Below are 26,585 nucleotides of genomic sequence, written 5' to 3'. Positions count from 1 at the left end.
CAGGACCAATATTGCCAATAACGTCACTGCACCTGCTTTCCGTCCCTGACTGCTACCAAGCTAGCACCACCCTTCAGAGCAACTATACCTCATGATATTTCCTGAGAACAGTTAAACATCAGGTACTTGTTTCTAACCTGCTACGTATTGTACGCCAGATTGCTCTATATCCTTAGCTTTAAATAAAAAGTTTCTCTGAGGAAATGTCTGTATTTTTGGACATGATGCACACCTTCTGGAGATGGATTTTGAGAGACCAGAGTTAACCTTTGCAACTAGAGTTATTATTTTCACCAAGGAATCTGTAAACAACTAAGGAATCCTTTGAGCCTGACATTGGAGAATCAGATTCAAGACATCTACCCTCAGTGCTTTGAGACCACTGGCATTTCCCTTTCCACAACTGACAAATCACAGAACACATAGTGAGTTTTGTGCAACCTTTGTCACTTTGACCTGATTTTTAAGAATGGTAACGGAGATAATGGGAACTACAGATGCTGGAGAATCCAAGGTAACAAATTGTAGAGCTGGATGAACTCAGCAGGCCAAGCAGCATCTTAGGAGCACAAAAACCGACGTTTCGGGCCTGGACCCTTCATCAGAAATGTCAGCTTTTGTGCCCTGAAGAAGCTGCTTGGCCTACTGTGTTCATCCAGCTCTACACTTTGTTATCTCTTTTAAGAATGGTAAATTTGTTTCTAAAAAAAGAGGAGAATTTCATAAAAATTCAATATTGACATTGGAAAAAGAACTGAAAAATTGATTTGTTTTAATGAAGTCTGGCCCTGGCTCATCCTTCTGCCTTGGGTCTCTCTATATTTTGCTGCAGGCAAGCAATTGGGGCAAACCTTAGTAAATGCATTGACTATGTTATAACTTTACTTCATACAGCTAGTAATGTGGGCTTCAGCCTGAGGACAGGTCAACCACCTCTGCTACACCTCATCAGTGGTGTGACCTTTGATCTTTTACTCATAAATTCTGATCCTACCTATCTCACTAACACTTGAAGAAGGAATGACGCTCTGAATGCTTGTTATTTCAAATAAACTTGCTGGGCTATAACCTGGTGTCATGTGGTTTCTGACCAAGTACACCTCCAGGAGCTGCATCTCTAGCTTTTCAGCACAATGGAGACACAGTTGTCCACATTTCTGTAGTGTTCAATTGTTAACAGATAGCTCTGCTTTCTTGCTACCGCGTTCCACTTTAATGGTCATGCTATCTCCAGTATTTTCTGCCTCCCAGTGATGTATGCTACAGATCAACCTCTCTCTAACAAAGTTTGCAGATGCCAGAAACCATGTTTAAAAACAAAGGAAAAGACATCAAACAGAACTCTACAGTCCGCTCCCAAAATGTAGTCTCACTATCATCAGTATAGATGAGCCACTTTGACATTATTTTTGTTGAACTTGGATAATGAGCATCATGATGTTTTATATAGGAACTGTAAGAATGAGTGGCATCCATAAGGTAAGGGTTTCACTAATACCATCTAAAGTTAAAGTTAAAAACAGTCAAATCAAAATAAATCTAGTTGTTATGAACTGGATAATAAATAGCAGGTAGTCATTAATATCTGTTGAATTTAGTGTTGTCATCAAATGTATCAGCTTGTTTTCAATGGAGGATTATAATATTTTTATATTCACAGTCAACAAAGAGGGCTAACTTGGAACCTAGCTGCTCTGTTCAACTTGTTGTTGAAAACAACATACAAGAAAGTAAGGTATGAGTTGCCATATTCAAATCTGCACATGTTTGCACAATTTCTCTGTCGTATAAAAAAAATTGCATACGTTAATTTTTCAATATACTTTCAGTGCAGTAACAGCTTGGAATCACTTCCACCTAAGATGGGACAGGGTGGTCTAAAAATTGTACCCAAGACCTGAATAAAATCATTAGAATGTCCGTTATATTGGCCCAGAACTGGTAATGAGAGAGCTGAACCAGAACTAGATTGGCTGTCAGTTAAAAATTTCAGGCAAGTTGTGGACAGCAAATGATTGCAATTTGATGGTTGTAAATAGACAACAAAAATCATCCACTTCCATAATGAACCAAATAGCAAATTGGATGAGTATCTGTCACAAGGTTTGGAAGAGAGAAATCCTGGCGCAGGCTTCAATGGGGCTAGCAACAGGCTGATACTACTTTGTAGGTTAGGCAATTTTTGTTTCCTCTGACCCCTCCAAATACTTGTTTGGCTGCTTGTTTTTTTGAGCAGTCGTCAGTAGATCCCTTTACATTTGCTAATTATAGATTTCAATTACCTCAACCAATTTGAATGGTGCAGGAAATAATGTTGCAAACTTGAGCGATTTACTGGAAATTGGGCAGTCTTGACTTTCAAAGCGTTCATGAAATGTCATATATTGTTCCTCATTTTCAACATTCAGTTACTTGAGTTCTTGAGGGGGAATTTCTTACGGCTCAAATGTACACAATTTCTTCTCAAGAAGGGAACACTTTATTTACCAGCAAGAAATTCCTGACTTGTTTGAGTGAATCACTAATTCAAGTCAGTTAGATAATTTACAGATGTTATTAGTGTTGTGAACTGTTGTATATCTAACTATCAATTTTGGATTTACAGATTTGCTACAATACAAATTCACCAATTTGGGAACAAGCATTTGTATTCTTCATCAAAAATGTTCACTCCGAACAGCTAAGCTTAGAGGTAAAACAATAATGTAAAAAGCTGTCTTCAATACTTGAGACAAAATTAAAGATAACATTATTGTATGGAATAAGTTTAGGTTCATTTTCAGCACTAAAATGCCTTAAGGTGTTCAAATTTTGAAATTTCTTCAAGAAAGCTTCAAAATATATGAGAATAGGAACAGGCTTACTCTGCTTAATGAAGTTCAAGTATGGCTGATGGAAAGGTTGAACAAATCACTTACCTGAAGTTTGTAAGCCACCATATACCTTAAGAAAAAAGCAAGAGGAATAAGAGACATTACACATTTTTGCCAGATGCTATTCAGAGGCTTCAGTCTTATTTCAGACCACCTTCTGTGATAATGCTTTTCCAAGGGGCTGTCCAACAAAACGTCCATTGGGTTTGCAAACATCACAGATTTGCTACAATACAAATTCACAAACATCACAGAACACAAATGGCTTGTCAGAATGTGGAGCTAGGAAGAATGAGTGGCCCGCCTAATTCTATGCTAATAGAAAACCAAAAGAACTGTAGATGCTGGAAATCAGAAACAAAAACAGAAATTACCGGGAAAAACTCAACAGGTCTGGCAGCATCTACGAAGAGAAAGCAGAGTTAATGCTTCGGGTTCAGCGACCCTTCTTCAGAACTCGGTGTAGCAGATCATAGATCACAGATGCTGTTAGACCTACTAATTTTTTCCAGCAATTTCTGTTTTTGTTCTTACATTAATAGAGCCTGTCACAAGTCAACAACTTGATTCTTCCATCACCGCTCCACGTGGAAACCAATCTCTTCTCTGCTCTCAACTCTTAATCCCACCCCCAACACAAGCTCCTATTTATGATAATGATTATTGAGAGTGATTACAACTTTGGCTGTAACCCAAACCTGGACGTCTCCTTTTTGGCCGACTCCATGCACCCTCAGTAATATTGAAGTGAGGCTCAAGGTCCAATATCTGTAAAACCATAACCTTTACTCTTCAAGATAACAAAGTGTGGAGCTGGATGAACACAGCAGGCCAAGCAGCATCTCAGGCTCCTGAGATGCTGCTTGGCCTGCTGTGTTCATCCAGCTCCACACTTTGTTATCTTGGATTCTCCAGCATCTGCAGTTCCCATTATCGCTGAAAATGGGAACTCTTCAAATTTAGTAACTGGGGACTACACCCTCTCTGTGCACCCAGAAATAATTGAGTATTAATTTTGAGGCTGTACAGTGTGTCTGATACAAATATCTGTTCATGAAAGATCACCCTAAGATAGCAAAGCTGCAGAATTTGTGTTTGATGTAGCACACTCTGTCCCATCTGTTCAAAGGCCAGATATTGGGCCTGGGACTGTCGCAGAGTGGGCCCTGCACAGACAATTCGTGGAAGTTATGCAGAGAAGTGACAAGCATCTATGAGCTGAAGGAAGCAAAGATCTTTTCCCTGGCTGGCGATCCACAGCCAGCGTAGGCATTTTAGAATACACGTAGGCAGTGCACATTTGAAAGTGACTCTAATGGTTGCTTCTTTTTTCCAAGAGGTTAGAGAAGCGAGAAGCGTTAGCATTTATGCAGTTCATGATACTGGAGGCTCAGTCAGTGAAGGTGCTTAGCCATTGCTGTGCTAAAGTGTAGAATCCGAATTATCTGTGGAGCAGTAGAGATGCAGAATAGAACTAGTGACCTCAGGTAAGATGTCATGGACCTGGGGAGTCTTGTCTAGGGTTAGTATTTCCAAGTCAGCCTTCTGTCCCAGAAAATGCAACCCTCCATGGGACTGGCGGCCCATGGTATGGCAGCTAGATGTGTACTATTAACACACAGCCTAGAGGTTTCTGAACTAGGGTTGTTGCTTCAATATTATCACATTGCAACCAGATAGGAAAATAAACATGGCACTATTCTTTGCAATAAAAGCAATATGAAAATTTTCCTCAGGCAGTGAGGTACGTTGAATAGAGGGTGCCACAACCTCCCATCCAGCTGGCCCATCACAAACAGAATGGTAAAAGAAATCTATCCATATAGCACAGCCCCCCTAAACCATCTAGACTTTATATTGGGCCAAGCCCGCTGTCTGTACTGCCCCTCTTGCCCAATATGGTCTGCAGCCAGTGCTGGCTCCTGGTGTAGGTTCTGTTACCATAGGATTAGGGCCAAGTGTACATATCTATGGGCTAAATTCTGGAAAATGGCATTAGGATAGTTAGGTACTTTTACTGGCACAGACTTGATGGGCCAAATGGCCACTTTTCTGTGCTATAGATCTAAGTATCACTCTAACAGTGAAAAGGTTGGTCTATGGCATTGAGATATTGCTTTCAGATCATGTCTGGGTCCAGTAATGTCAAGTAACTAGTAAACGTTCTGACTGGCCTGTCTCAACATGCTAGAAATGTCCATCGCCTTTTAGCACATCCCAACTGGCTGCTGACTCCGGAATTGTGCGTCACACAGGAAAGTGCATCCTGTGCAGCTTCAAAAGACAGCTCCTTGTCACTTGCACATGGTGCCAGTGTGCATTGCCTGGAGTACTGAAAAGATCCAGTGCATTTTCGCACACAAATATAGGCAATTTCCTTTAAGGGAGCTTGAGGCAGAACCCTTCAAATATTGCCAGCAACCAAACCCCTCGTAACCTCTGAGATAATGGGAACTGCAGATGCTAGAGAATCCAAGAAAACAAAGTGTAGAGCTGGATGAACACAGCAGGCCAAGCAGCATCTTAGGAGCACAAAAGCTGACGTTTGGGGCCTAGCTGTTTTCACCCTTCCCCTTCTGAGGCAGGAGCATCAACCCTGGATGCTGGCAAGTGTAATGCTTTTGAGTTGGCTTGTGCCAACAGAGCAGCTTATAGAGTGCATTTGCCTCCCTTGCTGCAGTGATTGCTTGCAAATCTAAGAGATCATAATCATAAGTCCAATGACACCAGTTTTTAGCCCAACAGGTTTATTTGAAATCATAAGCATTTGGAGCGCTGCTCCTACCTTAGGTGAAGTGAAGAGAACCGCACGGGCACAGCATTTGTAGACAGAGAAATCAAAAGATCATACATATGGTGTGAGTGGAGTGTCGACAAACTGAATAATAAGCCTCTGCTGGTGATTGAAAGTCTCAGATAGTGTAAGTGTCACAGCTGTATAGCAACTGACTAGTCACAGCAACTGAAGGGTTGACCTATAATCCAATTAATTGAGGCAGAGAGATAATTACAGAAAATTTAAAATAAGACGGTGCTAGAGACAAACCAACTAGAATAACATGATAGGTATAAGAGTCGCATGCGGAAGGTCTACTAAGTAACAACTAACCCAAAACTGTACAAACTAATTAAGCTAGAGCAATCATAACAAGCTATCAGGTGATGGTGTCAAAGCAAGATTTTACAGATACAGAACTGTGTGGTGGGGTTACATGAGGTGCAACATGAATCCAAGATTGCAGTTGAGGCTGTCTTCATGGGTAAGGAACAGGAATGTTCCCTCCCAATCGGGGAACTCTTCAGGGGTCAAGGACATTCAGCCTCCAATCTTCAGGTAAGCGTCCTCCAAGGCAATCTTCGAGATACAGAACAATGTGGAAGTGATGAGCAGAAACTGATAGCCAAGTTCCGTACCCATGAAGACAGTCTCAGCTGTGATCATGGGCTCATGTTGTGGTATTATTAACCCCACGACACAGTTCTGTATCTATAAAACCTTCCTTACTGTCCTGTTTTGACACCATCACCTTGATAACTTGCTGTGATCTCTCTACCTTAATTAAGTTGTTCAGGTTTGGATTACGTATTACTTTGTTTAGAGCCTCGGTATGCAACTCTTATACCTATCGTATTAGTGCAGCTATTTGGTTTGTCTCCAAAATCATCTTATTTTTATTCTTTTTTTGTAATTGTCTCTGCCTCAATTAATCGGATCACAAGTCATCCCTTCACTTGCTATATAGCTGTTGACACTTTACTCACACCGTCTGATGCTTTCAATCACCTGTAGATATTTATTCAGCTTGTCGACACTGTACTGACACCGTTTGTAAGGTCTTTTGATCTCTGCCTGAAAGTTCTGTGCCTGCGTGGTTCTCTTCATTTTAGCCGATGAAAGACAAGCGATCTGAAAGCTTGTGATTTTAAATACATCTTTTGGACTGTAACCTGGTGTTGTGTGATTTCTAACCTTGTTCACCCCAGTCTAACACTGGCACCTTTGCCACCTCATGGTGTCTTATGATGTAATCAGGCAAAAATGTACTTTGGTTCCATGAGTTGAAGGGATCTCATTAGACTGCGGTTACTCGAGCACTGCTGATGTGCTGGTAAACCAACAACTGTGGGCAGCTGAATGATTGTCTGCCAACTGCACTTGTGATTCATAGGGGCTAACTGTTGAACTGAGCCTAGTGATAATTGTAGGCTAGAGTGCTCCAGAATAGCATTACAGTTCATGAGCTTTACACAATCCAAAAACTGGAATGACCCTGTTATTCAAACACGTACAGTCCCTGACACTATCACTAGGAAAACAGCTTGGTTCATAGTTGTCCAGTTCACATAATTGTCTTTGATCACTTCCTAGTTTCTACCATCTAGAAAATTAACAATCCAATTAATATTCTCCCTTCCCAACAGTTTAGAAATTTGCATAGACATGAAGCATGTTTGGATAAGCAATATAATTTAAAGTTACTTCCTGGAATTAAGTAGATTATTGGCTAATATTGTTAATAAATGCATATTCATTAATTTATTGCAAAACTGTTCTGTTCTATGTTCAGTTTTGTTAAGTAAAGTATACAAACTACTGTTATAATTTGTTTCGAAAAGATCAAAGACAAAGACTGGGAGTGTGCCCTTGGGATCTTGACCATTCCTTTGTATCAGTTGTTGAAAGCATCAGATATGACCCTTGACCAAAGGTTTCCACTAGAACACTCGGGCCCCAACAGCCTTGTAAAATTGAAGATGGTTCTTCGGGTAGGTTAAATAATATTTTTTCTTAATGTTTTCCAATACAAAGAAATGCTGTTGTTACCTTTCGCCTTATGTGGCAGTGGAAAGTGCGGTTCTTTTTGGGCTTCAGATTGGTATGACAGGTCAGCACAACATCAAGGGCCGAAGGGCCTGTACTGTGCTGTAATGTTCTATGTCTTTTGATTTAGCTTCTGCCATTAGAGCAGTTTGTAAATAATGGTTGCCTCCCTTGCTGCAGTGTTTGCTGGTATCCCTAAGAGATCATGAGGTGGCAGTCAGGTAGAATGTACTTTGATTCCATGAGTTGAAGGGATCTTGTTAGATTGTGGTTACTCAAGCACTGTTGATATGCTGTTGGCGCAAATGCCATCCACACTGGCTGTTCAGCCAGTTGAGCCATCCAAAGAGGTGCGTCTCAGTTACTTTGTCACTATAGACTTTGACATGTATGATATAGTCACAATGAATAGTGATTTTTTTTGACCAGGAATCCATCCTGTCTTAGGTTCAACAGCAGTGTGCAAATTCTGTTAGGCCATTAAATAATATACTTTCCTTGTTCATAAAGTCTTGGGATGGGATTTGAACTTGGAGCTACTGGCTCAGAGGAAGAATACCTCTATTCCCACTTTGTTACAGACCTATTGTAGGTTAAATATATCAGTGAATTTTAGACCTATTTTGGTGCATCTTGCTTTCTTACATGTGCTGTTACTGTACGGATGTGAAAACATGGAGGACTTTGTTAACTTTTTAAGCAAGCTAAATTCAATGCTATCAATATTTATCCAGCATCTTTGTTGAAATCATAGAAATTCAGTAACGACCAGTTTTAGTAGATTTGTAAACAGATTCAGAATAGAATCCATCAGTGTCAACAAACCGCTCCCCCCGCCCCCAACCCCAACAACCACCCACCAGACCAACAATCTGAGATTTTCATTAAGAACAAAATTGTATGAGCACAGGGTTTGTCACAACCACAAGCTTGTTTATTAAATAAACCTCCTGACTTGCTGATTCAGAATGTCTGAGCTGGTCTAAATAATACAATGCCTTGCTTGGTTCATCTGATTTAAATCCCTCCACAATTTAACCTGCACTCCCAATCAAAACACACAGTCGCCCCAACTTAATACCTTTTACTGAGAAACCACTGGCAATATCCTATGTTTCTGCCCCAAACCTCACTTAATTCAGTCATAAATTCTCTGAATTCGATTGATTGTTACTCTTATTTCAATTTTGAAAATCTCAGACTCAACACTCCTCAGATGTAGCTGATAATTTACAACCCTCTGCAACTGTGGGTCTGCAAGACAGACTGATTATTCTTGACACCAAGCCCCAAACCATCCCATCCCCAAAATGAAGGCAGACACTCCTGATAAGATCACTAGGATTTGGCTGGAACGAGTAGAATCGCGAACATGGCTGGACAGTCCACTTTTGATTGTAGGCCTCTATCAGACTGGTCAGTGCTGAGTCTTCAACTGCAGTTAAGTTACTTTGATTTCACCTCTTTTTAAGATGATTCATATCAAACATGTTGTGGTTGTCCATGAGATAGTAGGAACTGCAGATGCTGGAGAATCTGAGATAACAAGGTGTAGAGCTGGATGAACACAGCAGGCTAGGCAGCATCAGAGGTACAGGAAAGCAGACGTTTCAGGCCTAGCCCCTTCATCAGAAATGGGGGAGGGGAAGGAGGTTCTGAAATAAATAGGGAGAGAGTGGGAGGCAGATAGAAGATGAATAGAGGAGAAGATAGGTAGAGAGGAGACAGATCGGTCAAAGAAGCGGGGATGAAGCCAGTAAAGGTAAGTGTAGGTGGGGAAGTAGGGAGGAGATGTCAGTTCAGGGAGGATGGACAGGCCAAGGGGGCAGGATAAAGTTAGTAGGTAGGAGATGGGGATGGGGCTTGAGGTGGGAGAAGGGGATAGGTCAAAGGAAGAACAGGTTAGGGAGGTGGAGACGAGCTGGGCTGGTTTTGGGATGCAGTGGAGGGTGGGGGAGTGGGGGTAGATGTTGAAGCTTTTGAAGTCCACATTGATACCATTAGGCTGCAGGGTTCCCAAGCGGAATATGAGTTGCTGTTCCTGCAACCTTCGGGTAGCGTCATTGTGGCACTGCAGGAGGCCCAGGATGGACATGTTGTCTAAGGAATGCGAGGGGGAGTTGAAATGGTTTGCGACTGGGAGGTGCAGTTGTTTATTGCGAACTCAGCGTAGGTATTCTGCAAAGCGGTCCCCAAGCCTCCGCTTGGTTTCCCCGAAGTAGAGGAAGCCACAACGGGAACAGCAGATGCAGTATAGCACATTAGCAGATGTGCAGGTGAACATCTGCTTGCTGTGGAAGATCTTCTTAGGGCCTGGGATGGGTTTGGGGGGTGAGGAGTGAGGTGTAGGGGAAGGTTTTTTTTAGATTAGATTAGACTAGATTCCCTACAGTGTGGAAACAGGCCCTTTGGCCCAATAAGTCCACACTGCCCCTTGAAGCATTCCACCCAGACCCATCCCCCTATAACCCACACACCCCTGAACCCTACGGGCAATTTAGCATGGCCGATCCACCTAGACTGCACATCTTTGGACTTTGGGAGGAAACTGGAGCACCCAAAGGAAACCCATGCAGGCACGGGGAGAATGTGCAAACTCCACACAGACAGTCGCCCGAGGCTGGAATCGAACCCGGGTCCGTAGTCATGTGAGGCTGCCGTGCTAACCACTGAGCCACCGTGCTGCCAAAGGTGAAGCACTTCCTGTGATTGCAGGGAAACATGCCAAGTGTGGTGGGGCTGGATGGGGAGTGTGGAGCGGACAAGGGAGTCACAGAGAGAGTGGTCCCTCCAGAAGGCAGATAAGAGTGTGGAGGGAAAAATGTCTTTGGTGGTGGGGTCGGACTGCAGACGGCGTAAGTGTCGGAGGATGATGCGTTGGATCTGGAGGTTGGTGGGGTGGTACGTGAGGACGAGGGGTTACTGTTTTAGTTTTATTATTATTGCGGGGAGGGGGTCTGAGGAATGAGTTGCACAAAATGCAGGACCCACAGTCAAGGCCATTCTTGACTCCTGAGGGAGTGAAGTTGCAGTCCTTGAAAAATGAGGCCATCTGAGATGTATGGGAGTGGAATGCCTCACCCTGGGAGCAGATGTGGTGGAGGCGAAGGAATTGGGAATAGGGGATGGCATTTTTGCAGGAACGTGGATGGGAGGAGGTGTCTTCTAGATAATTGTGGGAGTTGGTCGGCTTGAAATGGATATCGGTTTCTAGGTGGTTGCCGGAGATGGAGACAGAGGCGCCCAGGAAGGAGAGAGAGGTATTAGAGATGGCCCAGGTGAACTTAATGTTGGAGTGGAAGGTGTTGGTGAAGTGGATGAACTGTTCAAACTCCTCATGGGATCGTGAAGTGACACCAATACAGGCATCGATGTAATGGAGGGGTTTAGGCCCAGTGTAGGTACGGAAGAAGGATTGTTCCATGTAACCTACAAAATGGTAGGCATAGCTTGGGCCCATGCGGGTACCCGTGGCCACCCCCTTTGTCCGTACAAAATGGGAGGAATTAAAAGAAGTTGTTGAGGGTGTCAGTGGAGGGGGACTGGTCGGGGCTGCAGGACAGGAAGAAGTGGAGGGCCTTTAGACTCTCTGTATGGGGAATGCAGGTGTATAGGACCTGGACATCCATGGTTGTGTTCAGGATGCCTGAGGTGCAATCATCCTGAATATTCCAGTCTTGGTCCAGACAAGTATGATCTTTGAAATAAATTACATTCTTGAGATTGCAGACTCGCTCGCTGAGCTGGTGTGTTTGGTTGCAGATGTTTCGTCGCCCAGCTAGGTAACGTTGTCAGCGTGCCTCCGGTGAAGTGTGCAGGAAGTATAGTTGTTTGCGGGCCACACTCTGATGGCATTTGTCTTCCTTCTGCAGGCCAGCTTGAGGGTGTTGTGCCTGTAGATGTTTAAACTTTTTTTGAGAAGATCTGTAGCTTGGGTTGTGGATGAGGTTGTCGGCTTGCTCACCGAGCCAGGTGTGTTTGGTTGCAGACGCTTCGTCACCCTGCTCGGTAGCATTGTAAGTGTGCCTGTCAGCGAACTTCACAGGAGGTGCAAGGACAATGTTACCCAGCAGGGAGACAAAACATCTACAATCAAACACAATGGCTCGGTGAGCAAGTCTACAACCTCGTTCACGAACTGAGCTACAAATCTTCTCAAGAAGTTGAAATTCCATTCTTATCTGTGGAAAGACCAGTCCAGACAACTTCATAAGAATCCTAACCATCTCACCTGCTGTTTGAAGATGATGTTGTAACAGCACCTGACCTAAGATGGACGAAGGTTTAAATTATCTACTTCCCTCAAGGGAACTCAAAGCAGTACTGGGCTCATTCCAGTACTTTCATATTATGTGATCAATTCCTTTGCATCCTGAAATGACCTGTATCATTATCCCAGACAACAGTCAGACAGTCAAAAAATTACTTTTTACTTCATTGTCTAAATGCATCCTTATTGCACAGTCCTTCTCTGTTAGTGCTGACGGTGGGATTTTATATCACATAATTTGTGTCCTTGGGTTTTTTGTTTTTCTCCATATTCTACAATTCTCTCAGTTAACGAGGATTTTGATCACAGCAACGTACCATATTTTCCATTTAACACCAGAGTTTTTTTTCAGTGATGTATTCTTAAATATATATTTTTAATGCTGAGTTACAGATTCTTGATTGATAACGGAAGGTTGAGGTGAAGCCCCAGTCAGATTGACCAGTGTCTTATCAAATGGCAGAGTGGGTTTGAAAGGCTGTATAGCCTACTCCCCCAATGCATATGTTTCTATGTTTAAATAAAGTTCCTACTGTTCAAGTTAATATACTTTTCAGTTGCACTTGCTATATATTAATTTTAAAAAGGCACAGAAGCATATAACATGAGCACATTCAGTTTCCATGCCTGGATTTAACAATCTGAAGTCATACCCTCAACATTTAGAATGACATTAAAATTCTGGTCAGTTTTGTGTTATGGAATTGATTCACAGAATTGTTATGCCCAATGTGTCTGCACTAGCTATCTCCAAGGAGCATAATGACTTAATGGCAATCTCCTGCATTTTCCACATAACCCTGAGTACTGTTTCTATCTAATTAATCATCTATTGTCGAGTTCCAAATGTCAAATCGTACAAATGGCATTGGCACACAGATCGCTGCACGTGGACCTTCAGAGCATTTGTACAGCTTATGGGGAACAATGGCCTCCGCTATGTGTCCAAGCAATGCTTTCTACATCCTATTTACTCACTGTGTGAAACTTTTGTTTCACAATACAGTTGCTGCTTTTGCAATTTGCCTTATATTTGTGTCGTCTCATTCCCAAACCCTTTGAGAAGACACTGGTTGTCCTCATCTATTCAGTCCAGCTCCTTCAAGATTTTGAAAACTTCAATCAAATCTGCTCTTAGCTTTCTCTCGAAGGAAAGCAGTCTCAATTACTCCAAGCTATGCTCGTAACTGAAGTTTCTCATCTTTGGAACAGGCCTTGTTAACCTATTCTGCACTCCCTCTCCAAAATGTTTACATTCTTAAAATACAGTGCCCAGAACTGTACACAATACTCCAGCTGACTATCAGTGTCTCGTACAAGTTCAATATAACCTTGCTCCTGCACTATCTGCCCCTTTTTAAAAACCAGAATACTGTATGCTGTATTCTGCCATTTGCCACCCTCAACAATCTATACATATCTATATCCAGGTACCTCCACTCCTGCATCCTCTTAAGAATTGTTCTCCTTATTTTGCATTGTCTGTCCATGTTCTTTCTACCAAGATCCATCACTTCATACTTCTAAGCATCTGAGAAAAGTAACTATTAAATTATCATGATAAATATTAGAAACTGAGAGTTTCCAGGTGAGAGTTTCTTGTTGATATTTGTTCTTTGTGAAATACAGATACTCACCACTGAGGAACCAGATCCTGACAGTGTCTACACAGGACTGAATGCCCTTAAAAAGGGTCCTATTTCAATAAAGAAAAAGAAAAATGGAAGCCAGCCAAACACTCCTCCTCCAACTTTAGGATCAACAAGTGTTCCAAAGTCATGTGGTGATAGTACAGTATATGACCCAATGGAGAAAGAAGAAAGGCAGCCTAAAGATGCTGACGAAATTAAATCAGAACTGCCAATATCTCCAACACAATCCAGCTCATCAGATGCTATAAAAGATATGACTGGGACTGCTTTTGACTCGTCATTCACCATTTCTACCCTTGACGCTCAGCAGCTGCCAAAGTATGGTCTATTTTGATTTTTGTAATTAAACATTTTGTGTTTTGAAACTTAAAGTACAGAATTTAATTGTTTAAAGATTACTTTTTTAGCCTGTGAGACACATGTTAAAATATAACGGGGCAGCACGGTGGCTCAGTGGTTAGCACTGCAGCCTCACAGTGCCAGGGACCCAGGTTCAATTCCAGCCTCGGGCTACTGTCTGTGCGGAGTTTGCACATTCTCCCTGTGTCTGCGTGGGTTTCGTCCGGGTGCTCCAGTTTCCTCCCACAGTCCAAAGATGTGCAGGCTAGGTGGATTGGCCATGCTAAATTGCCCGTAGTGTTCAGGGGTTATGTGGGGATGGGTCTGGGTGGGATGCTCCAGGGGTGGTGTGGACTTGTTGGGCCAAAGGGCCTGTTCCCACACTGTAGGGAATCTAATCTAATCTAACTAGGTAGGAATTTCGGGTGAAACTAAGAGTCATCACAACTTTGAGATGATGACGACTGAAAGAAGCACAGAACAATTAACTTGTATCAGGCTAAAATTTGGCACAGTGATTTGCAAAACAATACAAACCATTGAAGATGTTAAAACCACCACCTTACTTTCTCAAATATAAAATTTACTGTGTAAACTAATGAGTGCTGATGTTATTTTCTGATAATTCTAATTCTAATGATAAGTATTATTTGAAACTTCCTGGGTAATAGCCAGAAAAACATTGACATTCTCAACTAATCTCATCTCACCTTGATCTATTTGTGGATTTGGCTTTGTCTTAGTTTCTGCTTCAGTTTTTCACATTTTATTTATAGGTTGTATCTTCAATTGCAGAGCTATCAATTGATTTTCAGTTACTTTATAAGTTTTTCCCAAATGTAGCCTAAAGTTACTAGACTTTGAATGTATAGCAAGATCCATGCCGGCTGATCACAATCAAAATAAATCAGAGAATGAGATAACTACTAATGCCTAGAAATTGGAAATTAAATCATAAAATTTCAATATCAAAACTGTCCCTGCTGAGCAGAATATTTTAGGAACAATTATTCACAAACAGGAGAGCTAACAAAAGCTTGATGTGAAAGTTTCTTAACCATATTTTACAGTAGAATAGGAAGAAAGTATAATGAAAAATCTGTTCACATATCTCTAACCAATTAGAGTAAATCCATGAAAAGGCATTAGTGAGACTGCCCTGGAATATTGCATGCAATGTTGGTCTCCTCACTTAAGTGGAGATGTATTGAAGACAGTTCTGAGTAGGTTAACTAGATTGATTCCAGAGATGAGTTGGTCTAATGAAGAGAGATTGAGCAATTCCAGGGCTATATGTTGAGTTTAGAAGAACAAGAGGATGTCAAATTGAGGCATATAAGATGCTAAAGTAGATTGATAAAGTATACATAGAATGGATGTTTCCTCGTGTGGAGCAATCTAGAATGAAAGGTCATAGTTTTAGGATAAGGCGTAGCAGATTTAAAACAGATTCTTCTCTCAAAGGGCCATGAATCTGGAATTCATTACTCCAGAGTGCAGTGGTGTGGGGACATAGAATAAGTTTAAGAAGGAGGTAGACAGATATTTACTTTGTAACGGGTTGAAGGACCAGCAGGCAAGAAAGCGGAATTGAGGCAAAGATGAAATCAGCTATGATTGTATTACATGGTAGAGCAAGCTTAAGATGCTGAACCGCCTACTCCCAAAATATGATCAGAGATCATGGGAACTGCAGGTGCTGGAGAATCCGAGATAACAAAGTGTGAAGCTGGATGAACACAGCAGGCCAAGCAGCATCTTTCACACTTTGTTATCTCGTACTCCCAAAATATGATGGGTTTACCAGAAAGGGCCATAAATTAGCTAGGGAAATGGTAATGGAAACACAGCTTGCCCATACAAGTAATACCTTTGACAGGAATTCTCATGCCCTGGGTCGTCCTCTGAAGCTAATGGACAGATATCCGGTCAGACATTATCCTAGGATAATAGTTGGATAGTTGGCATACAATTAGAGTCTAAATGTCTTTCTTGAGCTTTTAAATTTTCTGAATAGCTGCTAATAATGTTAATTTCTAGATACACTATTGTAAAGTAAAATTAAGTGGAATTAGGAAATTCAGAACATTTCCTTTGAAGGGGTACTTAGTCTACAAAGTGATCAAGTCAAGTTCAATGTTTGTCAGTGAACATTAATTGCCATAGTTTGTACGTATTAACTATTGTAACTAATGTCGAGAAGACACAACTAAGTAATTGCATAAATGAAGGTTTCAAACCACTTGAAATACATTCAGATGTGTAGTAAGTAAGCAAACTATTTAAATTATTTTTTTCTTTCAGTGGTGTGGCCCTTAATAAAGAATCTTTAGGCAAAATCCAGCTCACCGTGCGATATTCTACTGCACGTCACAGTCTGATTGTAATTGTTCACTGCTGCAGGTAATACTTCTGAATTGATCCAATTAAGTTAGTACATAAATTAGCAAAAGATAATAAAGGAAAATAAGTGGCTTAAACATGCCCTGCCTGCTGAATGGGAGTGAAATAAATCAAGCAACGAACCAATCTTGCTAGAGGCCTGATTTTGTTTCTAGCAACTATAGAATGAAACATTGGTCATCACACCAGTATGCCATAGTTTTTCATGAACCGTTTTAATCTGTTGATTCAAGATTGCAGGCTGAAACTTAAGCATACAGCTTATGGGCATTTTCAAAGCAAAAGAGTGTTAGGGCCTGTTCTAGTCTTAAAATCAGGAGGTAAGTTATTTTTAAAAATTCTAAACATTTTTGTATGTATAGTTTTATCGATAGCATCTTTAATGTTATGCATTAGTTGACTTTGCTGCATCATCCTCCTTTTTGGATAACTTCCCTGCCAGTACTCTGTTGATAGCTTGTGGTGCAAGAGCAGGTATGGTATTCAGGTCAAGTTGTAATAAAAGTTGGGAAATAATTGAGTTAGGAGGTACACATGTGATTCAGTTACCTAAAAGTCAAGAGTCTGTCCTTATTTTTACCTAATACTTGGATATTCTTTATTGATTAACAAATTAGGAATTTCAATGCAACCTAAGAAGTTGGGATTCAAAAGGTAAAAACGTTGCCACTAAGGATGAATCAACATATTTAAGAAACTTAAAATTATTCTAAGAGGGTCAGTGCAGAGAAATATTGTTCACTGAGATATCCAGAGTAAAGGAGTACAATTTGAAAAATATAGAGTAACCAGTTAGGAGTTAAATCAAATTCAAACAAAGGTTAATGAGTTTCTAGAATCCTTTCCCAAAAAGCCTGGATGAGTTGATTCACTTACAATATTCAAGACCTGATAGTTACAGATTTTTTTTAAAAATATGGATATTTAAAAAGATATATGGATCAAAGGCCGACTGCTTAGGTACAGGCACACCTCTGCCATAGAACAGCAGAATACAAGTAAAAGGTTCTTACAAAGGATTCATTGGCCAACATATGTTCTGGGTACCCAGGCTCGAATCTCGCCATGGCAGGTGGGAAGATTTGAATTCAATAAAATACCTGGAATTAAGAATCTAATGTTGACCATGAATCCGTTGTTCATTGCTGGAAATACCCATCTAGTTCACTAATGTTCTTTAGGGAGCAAAACTGCCATCCTTACCTGGACTGGCCTCCATGTGACTCCAGATCCACAGCAGTGTGATTGACTCTGGGCCATTTGGAATGAGCAATATATGCTGCCTGATCAGCGACGCCCTCATTCCATTACAAATAAAGGATATTTGTAAAGCCTCAAACTATATAAGATTTTTTATGGTGTTAGTGTAATACATAAGTTTTTATATTCACTAAAGATAACTGGAATTGTGTGCACCATTTAATTTAATTTGAATGGGCTTGATATTTGTACTGCAGAAACCTGATATCCTGTTCAAATGATGGATCAGATCCTTATGTACGGCTTTATCTTCTTCCTAACAAAAGCTGGTCAGGCCGGAGGAGAACACATGTCAAAAAGAAGACTGTGGATCCACAATACGATGAAAAGTAAGTACATGTATAGGCAGAAGTATACTGTGTATCTGCTTCATAAACCATGGAACTAAGCAGACATGATTGCTCAAGTGGCATGAAATTTTTGTTCTGATTGACAGTAAGTTTTGAATACCTAAACACTGAATCATTTGAAACTAATTTTTGCGTTTATGATTAATTGTACAATCAATTTGCAAGGCTATTATCCATTATCTTTTAAAAGGCTGCCAAGTTACATTTCCATGATAGCAACAGAATCCCAGTTTGTATTTGATCCAGATGGAGAGGACATGGCTAATTAGAGAGAATGTAGAACATATCCAGGATTCTCAGCATGTATATGCTTAATAGATGTTGTGTTTTTAATTTAAATCAGCACTGATTGTAGTTTCATTTGCACCTGTTTTTCAGATTTGAGTTTACAGTTTCAATAGATGACATTCCAAAACGAAAATTAGATATTGCTGTAAAGAACAACCGGTCATTTGGATCCCATGAAAGGAAAGAACTTGGAAAGGTAAGTAATCTCTAGATATCATGATTGCACAAAATATGATGTAATATATTCAGGTTCTTAGCATTCCATGAGCAGTTGTTTATTGCTAAGAATACATTTATGGTTTAGAAACAGCAGAACGATCAGTATTTTGCATCTACTACAAATCAAATTTAGTTAAGTAGTTAATAAGTGCCTATAGAATAATTGTGCATAATTTTGCTTTTATTGTCTAACTTAATTGCATCAGATTTGATGTAGCAAAAACTAAATTACATAAGAAATTTTCAGTATCTCACTCAAATTTCTTATGTATGAATGTACTTTGTATCAAAAGGTAGAAAATTACATTAGATGGTTTCATGGATTGAACAACCCTGAGGAATCCTGTGCAGATGGCTATTTTTCACTTGAGAGCTGGATTTTCACGCCTTTGTCCATTCTAGGACAAATTGTAGGAATCTACCCTCATTCCTGTTCCTGGCTTATAAAGCCATCACAAAACATTGGCATGTCTTTGTTTTTTTTAAAATTTTTTGAATTTCAATCAAGTATTCACCACTTCCTTTTTGTTGGGGGATGGAGGGGCAAGGGGGAAATAAATTCAACACACCCTATTTTCTAATAAATTGAGTCAGGCCATCTGCTGGCCTTGTCATCCACCCACGTCCATTGTCACCTTGACAGGTCATGGGCTAGACCTCAGCATACACCCAAATCCCAGAGACCAAAAACTGGGTGAATGAGCTCACTTTGGAAGTCAGGCTTTCAGTAACTTCCTGAACTGAAGATGGAAATCTTGCTAAGTGTCTGAATTGAGAGAAGAATGCTGCTTACAGCAAAGCTTGATGCCCCTCTCCTCTTGCTATTATGAGCAGGAATCATTGAACAGCGAATAGAAGTTGGAACGCATGCGGCACCCCTGCTCCAGCTTGCCTCTAAGGACAGAAATATTGCAGCACCCTACACATACACTTGGCAGAATTCTGAATCAGACTAGTGTCTCGTAGTTGTCTACTCTCTGCATTTAGCCATTGCAAGCTTGTTTGCTATGTGACTCATTACTTTTCCTTTAATTGTTGAAACTTTACTGCAGAAATATTAATGCGTAGATTCTTCTATCCAAGATAACCTCAGTATTGGGATTTCTTTTAAAATCCATGTTTCTGTAGCATTTGATTTTCAGTGTGTAAATCAAGTATAAATAAAATAAATATTGGCAATTATAGTCTAACTTATTTTGATTTTTTTTTTGAAGGTTTTGATTGACATCCCAAATGATAAATTAACCCCAGGTTTTACAGAATGGTAAGATGTATTCTTTGTGTCTAAATATTAAAGTAATCACCAAGATTGATTTTTCTTTTAAACAATTATGACAAAAACTAAACTATTTTACAAAAACTTTTAAACTCAAGTATTACTTCAATGACCTCTTAAGTATTTCCAAATCCCCATATTGCCTGTTCTTCATCCCCTCCTGCCACAATGGTGTAAATCAGAATATAGCCAATTTTGCTTCTTATTGTCTGTCTTTAGCTGATTTAGAAGAAATACGAGAACAATCCAAATATCAATTTCACATGTGTAACTAAACTAAGGACTGCAGGTTATGGAGAGTGTGTTCTGAAATTCACAGCAGTCAACTGCTTTTTCATTTAGTCCTGAAATATTAACCTGATTTCTTACTATTTCTTTCTTAAACTAACTAACTTTTTAATCTTGTGCAATTGAAAAGAAAGTACAAGAACATTGTGATCCAAATCTGTTTATCATTCAATTAGGTCCCTTTTTCTTAATTTCCTGGAATCAATACTACTAAATGAGTGAAGTAACCTGGTTGGGCTGGACATGTGGAAAAGAAGAAAGAGGTCAAAATTTACATCACCAATTTTGTTAAACATCCAATATGTCTTCAGTGTAGCGCACAATAATTTAAATTAAATGGTTCTGAATTCTGGAGTTGCCAATTAATATGTCCATTCTGACACTAGCTACAATTTTGACCTGGGGAAATAGTGAAATGAGTACTCAATGACTGTGGCTTTTAACAAACATTTTGCTGAATGTGTCAGATTTGCAATGTTCAATGTGGAAAATTTGTTTCTTTCCTAACATTTTACTGATTTTCCTTTTCGTCATCTTCATAGGTATAAACTGACCAATGATGGATTGCCAAGCAAAGTGACAGAAAACCTTTAATGCTATTAATCCAGAAGCTCGTTTGATATTTAGTGGTTTTGTTTGGTGAAAGATCTGTATATTTTCATGTTAAATCACTGAATGTGCATACTGTTAAGACTTGACGACCACATTGCAGGAGACAGAACTGTGTATATGCCTACATTTCTTGACTACGTATCCAAAAAGGTCAATTCTTTCACTAAGCCAGGTGCTCTAATCACTGCTATATTCAAGTTAAGTAGCTACAGCTTTATGGATATAGCGCTACAGAAAAGAAGTGCACTATTCATCCTCCAGCCTGCACGGCCAATCGCCCTAGTCAGTTGTATATATAGGTTAATAGAAATGTAATTCAAGTTGTCCTGCACTTTAAATCCTCGACAACTTTGTCCAAGATCAACAGCAAAGTCTTGCAAATTTCATTAAACCAGGACCAAAGCCTTCTGAAGGAAAAACAATCTACATTCCCACTTCCAGTCCTGAATTTAGAGATTTGATACAGTGTTTTTGTTAGTCCACTAAGATTTATTTGTTATAGAATCTAAAATGAATCACTACATATCTGAAGCTTATACAATTTGAGAGTTTAAGCAAACTATCATCAGTTTAGTCCTTCAAAATACCAGTTATTGGTTTTAGAGAAAAGTAGTGTGATCATTTGTGGTGTAAAGCCTGAAATGATATACAGTATTCAAGTTCGGGTCCAATCAAGGCTGTTGGTTCAAAATCCTTAGCTAATTGATGTTACAAATGAGTTGATTGGCAAAAAGGGATGTAGATCAAAGCCAAATAATGGAGCTTAAGTACAGATCAGTAAGACCCATCTGAATAGTCGAATAGGGTCAGGGGACTGAATAATCACAAGATACAGCAGCAGGAGTAAACCTTGTGATTACTCCAAATCTTTAAATACAACCATGGTCAATCTTGGGTATTTCCTGCGAGTAGCCTGTCCAGTGTTCTATCCCATTTAAAATATTGGGATTTTAGAAACCACGCAGTAACTTTACCAATGTGTACATGGACTCAAGATCTTTCACTCTCTCTCATTTCCCCATTTCTCAATCTTTAAGGAAATATCTGATAGCTTATGTGCCATAACAATCTCATCTTGGCTTTCATACCCATTTGTGTTGAACTCATTGAACTGAGAAAAATTGACAGTACCAAACATTTTCTTTACTTTTCTGAATGAACTATGTTAAAAATCTCATTGCTGATGTCAGCTTATACACTAGATAAAGTTGATTTGTACTAGTATTCTGGGTGCATGCATTAATTGATTATTTCCCCAGATCCTATTTAACTTGTTTTGCTACTAATTAATTTTTACATAAGTTTCCTGGCTTGAGAAACCAACTTTGTACAAGGTACTTTTACTTGTGGAGCTGGAATTGTCTAATAACCAAATAGTGAGTCATGCTATTGATTCACATTAATGGGTTATGGAAAACAATTTAAGAACTGATTGACTAATTCTTACAACAATTAAAAATGTTGCAAATATTGCCAGTTAACACTTATATTAAGGAAAATAGGTCTATTTTTATCGAAGTGTTTACATTTGTAAATATTATTTGATGTTGGTTAGAGTATGCTGCTTTAAAGAATATGCTCATGACTGAGCATGGCCACTGAAATGATTTGCTATTTGTTAGCAGCTGTAAATAAACTAATTTCAAATAAACAACTGTGTTTACTTGATCTGGTTCCTGGCAATAAATAAATGTAACAAACAAAAACCTGACTTTCTAGTGATTAGTCACTAAAATGTAATCAACCTACAAAGCTTAGGTATAAAAAAAAATTCCAAGCCATTAGTTATTGTTTAACTTTCAGATTCTACAGCCAAGTTAGTGACATAGCCCATTCAACTTGTGTGGCTAATCCACTGCACTTACTCATTCTTTGCACAGGGAGATGGTAAGTGAAAACTGTCCCAAAGAAAAGTTTCAGCAGGCAAGGTAAATAAGGTCTGAAATTGGATTGTTAGATGGATAGAAGGGGGACAGTTCATACTGCTTCTTCCATAAGATCTTATCATATGAAGTACTTGCTTTAAGATTTTCTTGATTAATATCTCTGTAGGAAATATCAAAAATTCTGCAGTTTGGTGAAATAAAGAGACTCAGTTGTGAAGTCTTATTGCTCTCAGAATCAGAAATGAACATTTCATACATGAAGTAAAGTTAAGTAAATGACTAGCAAAGAGAACGTTTCACAAACCTGATTAAATTTATTTTACCAAGTATGTCCAAAAATAGAAAAGTGTACAGACTTTATAACATCATATTGTAAAACTGAAGACTGGAGTGGTTTCCAATAGAGATGCTTATAATTCTGAGCTTTATTTTATCTGGTTTTCAGCTTGAGTGCAGAGACTGCTGGTAAAACATGATCCATACTATCGACCTCTGAAACAAAAGAAGCATGGCAAAAATTTGAATAGGAAACAGTATTAAGTCCAAATAATGCTTAAAATATCAATGTAATTTTCCAACTTTTTAGGAAATCCTATGATAAATACAGGGTGACACCACAGACGTTAACCACTCTGAATATGAGATTCACACAAAAATCTACATTTGACTGGAATTGGTAAAATGAGTAGTTCTTACCTAATATCTGAAGCAAGTCCTTAAAAACAGTGTAGAATACTGGAAAGAATTCTTCATGTTCTTCCAATTTAGTGATTATGCTTTAAAAGAAGTAGTAAAATGAAATGTCTTTCAAAGCAATCAATATGCTTTTAACTACTGCACATGCACTCCTAGAGATCATATACCTTATGTCATTGATATTCATTTGATTGTGGACAGTGAAAAAACCAATCCTCCTGGTCCTTTTACATAGCAATGTGCAACCAATCAATAATACAACAGTGATCCTTTGTTCATCTTCCAGCAAAGTTGTTGTACTATAATAACATTGTAGTACGCTGGTAGCATGTAGTTTGGAATTTCCAAAATGTTAAATGCTATCAATTACCGGGGTTGCAGTGCTGGTGATAAAAACCATTCCACCATGTTTAAAAGAATTGGCATTAGCTTTATCAGTGATAATGGGAACTGCAGATGCTGGAGAATCCAAGATAACAAAGTGTGGAGCTGGATGAACACAGCAGATGGAGAGAAAACAAGATAGGTAGAGAGGAGAGTATAGGTGGGGAGGTAGGGAGGGGATTGGTCAGTCCAGGGAAGATGGACAGGTCAAGGAGGGGGGTGATGAGGTGGTAGGTAGGAAATGGAGGTGCGGCTTGAGGTGGGAGGAAGGGATGGGTGAGAGGAAGAACAGGTTAGGGAGGCAGAGACAGGCTGTGCTGGTTTTGGGATGCAGTGGGGGAAGGGGAGATTTTGAAACTTGTGAAGTCCACATTGATACCATTGGGCTGCAGGGTTCCCAAGCGGAATATGAATTGCTGTTCTTGCAACCTTTGGGTGGCATCATTGTGGCACTGCAGGAGGCCCATGATGGACATGTCATCTAAGGAATGGGAGGGGGAGTTGAAATGGTTCACGACTGGGAGGTGCAGTTGTTTGTTGCGAATCGAACAGAGGTGTTCTGCAAAGCGGTCCTCCCACCCACCCTCCTGCAAAAATTCCAACCCCTATTCCCAATTCCTCCGCATCTGCTCCCAGGATGAGGCATTCCACTCCACATCCCACATGTCCACGTTCTTCAAGGACCTCGACTTTCCACCCACAGTGGTCGAGAACGCCCTTGACCATGTTTCCCGCATTTCCCGCAACACATCCCTCACACCCAGCCCCCGCCATAACTGCCCCCAGAGGATCCCCCTCGTTCTCACATACCACCCCACCAACCTCCGGATACAACGTATCATCCTCCGGCACTTCTGCCATCTACAATCCGACCCCACCACCCAAGCTATTTTTCCATCCCCACCCTTGTCTGCCTTCCGGAGAGGCCACTCTCTCCGTGATTCCCTTGTCCGCTCCACACTCCCGTCCAACCCCACCACACCTGGCACCTTCCCCTGCAACCGCGCAAGTGCTACACTTGTCCCCACACCTCCTCCCTCACCCCTCTCCCAGGCCCCAAGATGACCTTACATATCAAGCAGATGTTCAACTGCACATCTGCCAATGTGGTATATTGTATCCATTGCACCTGGTGTGGCATCCTCTACATTGGGGAAACCAAGCAGAGGCTTGGGGACCGCTTTGCAGAACACCTCTGCTCGGTTCGCAACAAACAGCTGCACCTCCCAGTCGCGAACCATTTCAACTCCCCCTCCCATTCCTCAGGCGACATGTCCATCATGGGCCTCCTGCAGTGCCACAATGATGCCACCCGAAGGTTGCAAGAACAGCAACTCATATTCTGCTTAGGAACCCTGCAGCCCCATGGTATCAATGTGGACTTCACAAGCTTCAAAATCTCCCCTTCCCCCACTGCATCCCAAAACCAGCCCAGTCGGTCTCTGCTTCCCTAACCTGTTCTTCCTCTCACCCATCCCTTCCACCTCAAGCCGCACCTCCATTTCCTACCTACCGCCTCACCCCCCTTCCTTGACCTGTCCATCTTCCCTGAACTAACAAATCCCCTCCCTACCTCCTCACCTATACTGTCCTCTCTACCTATCTTGTTTTCTCTCCATCTTCGGTCCGCCTCCCCCTCTCTCCCTATTTATTCCAGTTCCCTCTCCCCATCCCCCTCTCTGATAAAGGGTTTAGTCCCGAAACGTCAGCTTTTGTGCTCCTGAGATGCTGCTTGGCCTGCTGTGTTCATCCAGCTCCACACTTGGTTATCTGGCATTAGCTTTGGCTCAGCGGTGTTACACCTGAATCTGTCAACAGATAATGTAGGCTTAACTGTCAACAATACTTAAAATCACTGCCACCTTTCTATTCCTTTTTAAAAAGCAAAAAGAGATAAAGTTTGGAGCTGGATGAACACAGCAGGCCAAGCAGCATCTTAGGAGCACAAAAGCTGACATTTCGGGCCTAGGGTCTAGGCCCAAAACATCAGCTATTGTGCTCCTAAGATGCTGCTTGGGCTGCTGTGTTCATCCAGCTCCACACGGTGTTATCTCAGATTCTCCAGCATCTGCAGTTCCCATAAACTTTAAAAGCAAAAATCCTGATTGAGGTTTTTTCTGATGAGATTATCACCAAAATATAAACTTGCAGAAACTAAGATGTCGGCAACGCCAACAGCAAATTAATTCTATTTTCAAAGATTCTTCAATGAGAAGCTATGTAGATTACGTAGGGCAGGACGGCGAGTAGCACTGCTGCCTTACAGCCCCAGGATCCCGGGTTCGATTCCAACCTCTGGTGACTGTGTGTAAACTCCACACATTCTCCCCATGTCTGCATGGGTTTCCTTCCACAGATGTGCAGGCTAGGTGGATTAGCCATGCTAAATTGCCCAGGGATGTATAGATTAGGTGGGTTATTGGGCGGGCGGGGGGGGGGGGGGGGGGGGGTCGGAGTGAGATGCACCGAGTGTCAGTGTGGACTTGTTGGGCCGATGGGCCTGCTTCCACACTGCAGGGATTCTATGATACGATTCTATAAACATCAAACCATATACAAATGTTAACTGATTAATGACAAAACATTACCTGTCTACATCCTGAGTGCCCAGAAGTCGCTGCACTTGACTGTAGGTGTCAGCATTGACAAGAGAACACAGTTTTCCAATCATATTTACTAACACACTTGGTGGTGTGGTTTCAGCTGGAAAGTAGTTGGAAGTTTTCAAAGTTATACTATTGCAAGAAAATAGAAATGTTAAAATTACTTAAATAAGATTTAACTAAAGTTTAGGTAGCCATCATTTAATTCGTGCCAAGTTTATTTTTTTTTCCTTTATTCACTAATGAGATGAGGGTGTCGCTGGCTGGATAGCATTTATTGCCCATCATCAATTGTCCAGAGGGCAGCTGAAAGTCAACCACAATGCTGTGGGTCTGGAGTCACACGTAAGCCAGACCCCGTAAC

The 26,585-nt window shown here is 40.6% G+C and overlaps 2 protein-coding genes across 10 annotated transcripts in view; one reads left to right on the top strand and one right to left on the bottom strand.

The window, feature by feature from the left end:
• The window catches only part of LOC125454261 (extended synaptotagmin-3-like), a 141,299-nt gene extending 118,978 nt beyond the window's left edge, over positions 1-22,321 (top strand). For 2 of the 3 annotated variants that reach the window (XM_048534852.2, XM_048534853.2), the window contains 9 exons: positions 1,661-1,735; positions 2,606-2,692; positions 7,491-7,640; positions 13,595-13,935; positions 16,261-16,359; positions 17,817-17,948; positions 18,348-18,453; positions 19,691-19,740; positions 20,583-22,321. In XM_048534852.2, the coding sequence (XP_048390809.2) occupies positions 1,661-1,735; positions 2,606-2,692; positions 7,491-7,640; positions 13,595-13,935; positions 16,261-16,359; positions 17,817-17,948; positions 18,348-18,453; positions 19,691-19,740; positions 20,583-20,634 (1,092 nt within the window). In that variant the 3' untranslated portion in view covers positions 20,635-22,321. The remainder of the gene's footprint in view (positions 1-1,660; positions 1,736-2,605; positions 2,693-7,490; positions 7,641-13,594; positions 13,936-16,260; positions 16,360-17,816; positions 17,949-18,347; positions 18,454-19,690; positions 19,741-20,582) is intronic. The other variant, XM_048534854.2, reaches the window with a different exon arrangement.
• A 554-nt stretch (positions 22,322-22,875) lies between these two features.
• cep70 (centrosomal protein 70) overlaps positions 22,876-26,585 on the bottom strand; it is a 44,734-nt gene continuing 41,024 nt past the window's right edge. For 4 of the 7 annotated variants that reach the window (XM_059647384.1, XM_059647383.1, XM_059647385.1 and 1 more), the window contains 3 exons: positions 26,207-26,321; positions 23,235-23,314; positions 22,876-23,030 (listed from right to left, as the gene is read on the bottom strand). In XM_059647384.1, the coding sequence (XP_059503367.1) occupies positions 22,969-23,030; positions 23,235-23,314; positions 26,207-26,321 (257 nt within the window). In that variant the 3' untranslated portion in view covers positions 22,876-22,968. Of the gene's footprint in view, positions 23,031-23,234; positions 23,315-26,206; positions 26,354-26,585 lie in introns of those variants that run through there. The other 3 variants (XM_059647387.1, XM_059647389.1, XM_059647390.1) reach the window with 2 other exon arrangements.

This window comes from Stegostoma tigrinum, chromosome 7, assembly GCF_030684315.1.
Source record: "Stegostoma tigrinum isolate sSteTig4 chromosome 7, sSteTig4.hap1, whole genome shotgun sequence".
Classification (NCBI taxonomy): Eukaryota; Metazoa; Chordata; class Chondrichthyes; order Orectolobiformes; family Stegostomatidae; genus Stegostoma; species Stegostoma tigrinum.
Note: the sequence above shows the minus strand (reverse complement) of the source record. Positions and strands in the feature narration are given on the sequence as shown.